Raw genomic sequence first — 5,952 nt, 5'->3', positions numbered from 1 at the left:
GCTAAATCAGTATAGCAGCAGAAATGGTGGGGGAAGAGCAGCAAAGAACCTGATTAATAAAAAATATAGAGTCTCAACATAAAACAGGATTACTTTCATATTGTAAAAAACGTTAGGTCCGTGAAGAGGGCATGTTTAACCCAATGCCAAAACAATGAGCTGAAACAACACTGCAGTAACACTGGAAACCGGTCATTGATAAAGGGTGGAGCATACTTGAGGACAATATTTTATTTTACGACGCCAAATCTCTTCATTGTCAGTTGAATTGACGGAGTCACCGTTTTTGCTCCATGCACCTGTGTCACATTGACTGAATCCAATTCCATTAAAAAGAAAAAAAGTTTGACACTGCAACAAGACCGTCAGGCTTCAATTACATGATCAATAATTATCATCCCAGCTCCAACCCACCTGAATCAAATGGTCAGATTTCCTCACAATGCTAACCGGGCCTGATAGTTCCAGAACCGACTGAGCACTGCTGGTTTAAATCATTAGGTGCAGCTCCACCATCTGGATGCAACATTTTTTCTTTGCCAACCCGTTTGAGCAGTTTGGAAGACTGCTGCCCTCAAACTTCATGAAGATGGAAGATTAAGACAATGTTACACCAAAATACTTGACAGCTAAAACATTTCTTAGAAACCTTCTGAATTCCTTGACAGAACATTAAAGCTCATCACCTGGACAGCAACCTTTACACAGTGGTTTGATCCAGATCACAGATCCTTCCACCGTTAAAAGACAAAAAACAGAACCAGGAGTTTGTACTGAACAAGCTTTTATTAGGAGAGTTACTCTTTCTTGGCAGCAGCCTTCCTCATGGCTGCCAGGACGTTGCTCAACTCTTCTCTCTTCCTCTTGGCCCGGATGTGTGTGCCAATCTAAAAATCAAGAGATAATGTTTATTATATTTGCTACATGAAAAACAACATTCTCAATTACAATTTCTTTGTTTTAGGTTAGGATCAAAACATTCTGATTTCTGATCCAAGTCTAAATTGTTTTAAAAAATGATTCTATGGCCAAAGAGAAGATTACAATTCTTGTCATTTTATGAAAAGCCACAATTTATAATGCCTTTGATACGTTCATTCACATCTCATTAACTGGAGGAATAAGTTGGGATGCTTCTTAACAGGCAAGACACCCCAGACACACAGCTTCATATCTGTTGAAAATTAATAAGTGGTTCATTATTAACCATAAGTTAATAATTAACTTATGGTTAATTAATTAATAAGTTAATTAACCATAATTAACTTATGCTACCTTCTTGCTTCTTGGGTTCCCTTTCAAGATATCTGAGGTGTCATGTTCATCTGCATGTTTCAACCAATCTTATCAACCAATCTTTATTTGCACAGTATTATTGCACACTGAAGAGTAACCAATTAAAATAGGCAAAATGGTGAAATAAAAACAATGACAGAATAAAATAAGCAGTAAAAGTAGCAGCCAGCACACTGCTCAGGTCTGATGGGTTATGTGTCTCAGTGATGGAGATTCTGGGGTCAACAATACCAATAAGGCTCAGAGGAAAAGCTAAAGGCCTCCTGAAGATGCTACAGTGCATCCCCAAAGTATTCACAGCACTTCACTTTTTCCATTTTGTTATGCTAAAGCTTTATTCCAAATTGTATTAACATCTTTCCTTCAAATTCTACAGAAATGCTGCGTTTCCACTGGTAAGTTGCACTCTAGCCGGTTAATGTGCGGCTCGGTTCTACCCCAAAGACACTGTACACTCTGTAAGAACTGAGTGATGTTTAGGAAAGAATGAACACTGATCACCATCACAACTAAAACATACACACACTACGACCAGGAAACTGAAGGCTCTAAGGCAGGCAAAACTGCTTGAAAACAAAATGTAAACAGTTTCATTTCTCTAATCAAATTTTCTTCATGCATATTTGAAATAGTTTATAAAAAGAAAAGTAATGAAAATGCACTTCCCCCCAGATACTACAGTCTTGTGCATTACCAACAGTGAAAGAGATTGACAATAGATTTTTCAAAGATATACATCTTTTCGCAAAACAAAGATAGTAATGTAAAGGACATCTTATGACAGAGACCTGGCAACCCTTCATAATAATAGCCTAAACTAGTTAGATCACCATGGTAACTTCTAAGCATATAACTATTACTCAATATGTTCCACAAGTGTTACAGCTTCATTATATCTCAGTAAATGAAGTAAAGTCTGACTCCATTTTCACTGAAGTCAGACTCCAGTGAAAATCAATTTCTTCCATAACGCTTACAGGTGGTCCAATAAACACACACCTGGCTCATCAGAGAAGAGTAGACTGCTACAACAGCTGGGAATGTACATGAGCAGATGTGCAAAAATAAAATGCTCTTTATGTGATGTCAGACATGGCCTTAAGATCCAGTGATGCCACAGTAGTGAATCTACATTGTTGGCTGAATTTCAAACCAAAATTAAGATAAACAACACTGATAACTAAATGATAAAAATGGTCTAAACACTATTGGCAGGAAATCAAGAGTGCCCTTACTGTTATCTAAATGGACGGCACGTAAAATGCTGAATTGGAACATTTGTAATATTGACGAAGAAGTGTTTTTTAGGAATATAAGTGACAAAAATGAAAAAAAAAATAAAAAATAAAAAAAGACAAAAATATTGCTGTCACGTCTGAAGCAGCCCTTCTCACCCTCTTCTTGATGAACTTCAGAGCTCTCTTGTCCTTGGACACCTTCAGCAGCTCCATCGCTCGCCTCTCATACGGAGCAAAGCCACACACTTCACGGATCATGTCCCGAATAAACTTGCTGTGTTTGGTCAAACGCTGCAAAGTAACACACAACTGTCAAATTCAAACTAAATCAAGAGCACATTTGTGGAAAAGTATAGCTTTTAAAAATTCAACATGGGCTGCTCTGTATGCAGAGAAGCTGATACTTACCCCGCGTCTGCGGCTGTGTTTTGGAGCAGTAACATTTTTGGTTACTGGATGACCTTTGTTGAGGCCAACAGCCATGGGATAACGAATAGCCATGTCTGCAAAAGACCACATGGAAACATCAGAATAAAACACTTAACAATGACGGCCAGCAACAACGCTAAACATGAGCCAAATATAGTCGAGCAGCAAAACTGTGGTTTCTAAAGAAAAATAACCGAGTCAGTTTTGATGCACCAAGTAATAAAATTGCTTCAATCACTATATCTCTATTTTAGAAGTTAGATTTGTGACATTCTCTACTTCATGTACTGCCTGCCTCTTATCACCTCAGCATCCGTAATGAACTAGATAGCAGTAGAAACACGCTACTGGGCCTGTTTATCATCTCATGCCGCGCCCAAAGTCAAAGTTCCTAACACGCGTCGACATTAAGTTAATTCAACTGGTTTCCAGAACACCAAAGAGTCATGGTTTCCGACTAGCCTTTTCACTCGACACCTATTCATCTGAGTTTAATTTGAAGTTCAAACTTCAAATCATTCTGAGAGATCCCTCTGTTAAGAGACTTGCTGTCCCGGTATGCTAGCCAAGCGCTACCAAATATGGTAAAAGCTAACGCTTCCTGAAATATTACTGTACAATATTACTCAGAAATAAATAAGAGAGTTCATGGTTGTGTTTGAGAAAAAACGGATAAACGAAAAAGGGAAGGATGGCAAAGATTTCAATAAGATTTTAGCCACTACTCGGGCATTACTGTAACTTACCTGCTGTCTAGAATGGCGCTCAAACCGGAAGGACCGTCGTTGGGAAAAGGCGGGGCATAAGCGAACTTCTTCTTCTTCTTCTTCTAGTTGAATTTTAATGGCGGTTGGCAAGAAACTTTAGGTAAGCATTACCGCCACCAACTGGTAAGGAGTGTGGACCACATGGGAAATGTGACCCGCTGTCTGATGTTTTCCTATCAGAAATAATGACTTATTTAGTCCAGTATGTCCGATTCTAAACCGTGAAATAATTATCTCTTCTCTCCTTATTATTTCTGTTCTTCTCATTTGACCAATATTCTTTTGAATTTTATATAACCATCTTCCTTTCTTTTCTTCTTCCCATARCTTTTGCCACCTCACTCTTGTTTTTTGTTTAATTATACCCTTTATTTCTGTTATACTAAAACTAACATTAATATCTATCCTCACCCGATTAKTACTYTCTTTRGCCATTCTGTCTGCCATTTCATTCYCCTTAATCCCGTGATGTGCTSGAACCCAAACAAAATTTACTGTTAGCCCCATCATATTGATTCTGTAAAGTGTTTGTTGTATTTCAATTAATATATCTGGTCTAMTATCTGATTTATTATTTTGCAAACTGAATAACGAAGAACTAGAATCTGAGCAAATAATTGATTTTAATGGTCTTACCTCTTCCACCCATTGAACTGCTAATAGCAAGGCAAGCATTTCTCCTGTATACACCGAGACTCCATCACTAATCCTTTTTCCTACTTTAATTTGAAACTGTGGCACAATAAATGCTATCCCTACCTTATTAGCTGTATTTTTTGATGCATCTGTGTAGATTTGTATATAGTTATAATATTCATTTAAGTRTTCTTGTATTATATATCTATTCATATTGTTAAATTTATCTTTGTTGTTCTTTTCTAAAAAAGAAAAATCAACCTCAGCATCAGGAAGTATCCAAGGTGGAACCGCAGATAATGGAACTGCCTGACATATATATCTAACTAATTTAAATTAATTTCATTAACTTTAGAGTTTATTATCCATCCAAAGCTCTTTAATTGTTTTTTTTTCCTTTTCCCAGCCATGTTAAAGTACTTCTAATGTTGGATGATCATTTCTTTGTCCCTGTAAATTTGACCAATAATTTAAGGATAATTGATCCCTTCTAAGTTTAAGAGGCATTTCTCCCATTTCAACCTGTAAAGCTGCTGTTGAAGATGTTTTAAAAGCACCAGTACATAATCTTAAAGCTTGATGTTGAATAATATTTAACTTATGGAGGTTTGAATCTGCTACTGAATTATAAACTATACATCCATAATCCAAGACTGACCTAATTAACCCAGTGTAAATTGATTTTAATGATTTTCTATCAGCTCCCCACTCTGTTCCAACTAAACACCTCATTATATTTAATACTTTCCTACATGTATCAATTATTTTCTTAATATATCATTCTTTCATTAAACCACATTCCAAGAAATTTAAATTGTTTAAATCTTTCTCAATCCTGTCCATATAATTTTAATTTAGGTTTTCCATAAACTCTTTTCCTTGTAAAAAACATTATTTTAGTTTTCTCTACAKAAAGTTTAAAACCCCATTTATACAACCATTTTTCTACAGCTAAAATTGCTCCCTGAAGCTTTTTAACAATAAATTCTAAATTTCTTCCTCTTTTCCAYATTGCTCCATCATCAGCAAAAAGTGAAAATCCCATTCCACCCTCTACTTCTTTAAACATATCATTAACTACCACTGAAAACAATAACGGACTTACTATACTACCCTGTGGTGTCCCATTTTCTATATTCATACTCTCAGAATAATCCTTCCCTATCCTCACTTGTATTTGTCTTCCTTCTAGRAAATTTTTGATCCATCTAAACATATGACCATTTATACCTATTCTTCTAATTTTAATTAATAACCCTTCCCTCCACATCATATCATATGCTCGCTCAATATCAAAAAATATTGCCACAACACTCTTTGTTCACTTGAGCCTTTCTAATTTCATGCTCTAAACATAAAACTGGATCCATTGTACTTCTCCCTCTCCTGAAACCACTCTGATAAKACKATATAAGTCCCTTCTTTTCTATATAATATATTAATCTTTCATTTATCATTCTCTCCATTATTTTACATAAGTTGGATGTTAACGCTATCGGCCGATAATTTTCTGGTTTGGATTCATCTTTCCCTGGTTTTCGGATTGGAATAATCACTGCTTCCTTCCAACTTTTTGGTAGTTCCCC

At 36.1% G+C, this 5,952-nt stretch overlaps 1 protein-coding gene across 1 annotated transcript; it reads right to left on the bottom strand.

Moving 5' to 3' along the window:
- Positions 1 to 767: 767 nt before the first annotated feature.
- rpl36 (ribosomal protein L36) lies at positions 768 to 3,819 on the bottom strand. The gene is made up of 4 exons (XM_008408160.1): positions 3,710 to 3,819; positions 2,943 to 3,037; positions 2,691 to 2,825; positions 768 to 887 (listed from the first exon to the last, which is right to left on the bottom strand). The coding sequence occupies exons 2-4, from the start codon at positions 3,033 to 3,035 to the stop codon at positions 798 to 800; spliced, it is 318 nt and encodes a 105-aa protein (XP_008406382.1). The 5' UTR covers positions 3,036 to 3,037; positions 3,710 to 3,819; the 3' UTR covers positions 768 to 797.
- Positions 3,820 to 5,952: the final 2,133 nt, after the last annotated feature.

Source organism: Poecilia reticulata, linkage group LG4 (assembly GCF_000633615.1).
Source record: "Poecilia reticulata strain Guanapo linkage group LG4, Guppy_female_1.0+MT, whole genome shotgun sequence".
NCBI classification, from domain to species: Eukaryota; Metazoa; Chordata; class Actinopteri; order Cyprinodontiformes; family Poeciliidae; genus Poecilia; species Poecilia reticulata.
Note: the sequence above shows the minus strand (reverse complement) of the source record. Positions and strands in the feature narration are given on the sequence as shown.

Coding starts and splice junctions, on each gene's coding strand:
- rpl36 (XM_008408160.1), bottom strand. CDS start 3,035: ATGGCTATTCGTTATCCCATGGCTGTTGGCCTCAACAAAGGTCATCCA. Junction 2,826..2,942: donor AACACAGCCGCAGACGCGGG/GTAAGTATCAGC, acceptor GTTACTTTGCAG/CGTTTGACCAAACACAGCAA. Junction 888..2,690: donor TGAAGTTCATCAAGAAGAGG/GTGAGAAGGGCT, acceptor CTTGATTTTTAG/ATTGGCACACACATCCGGGC.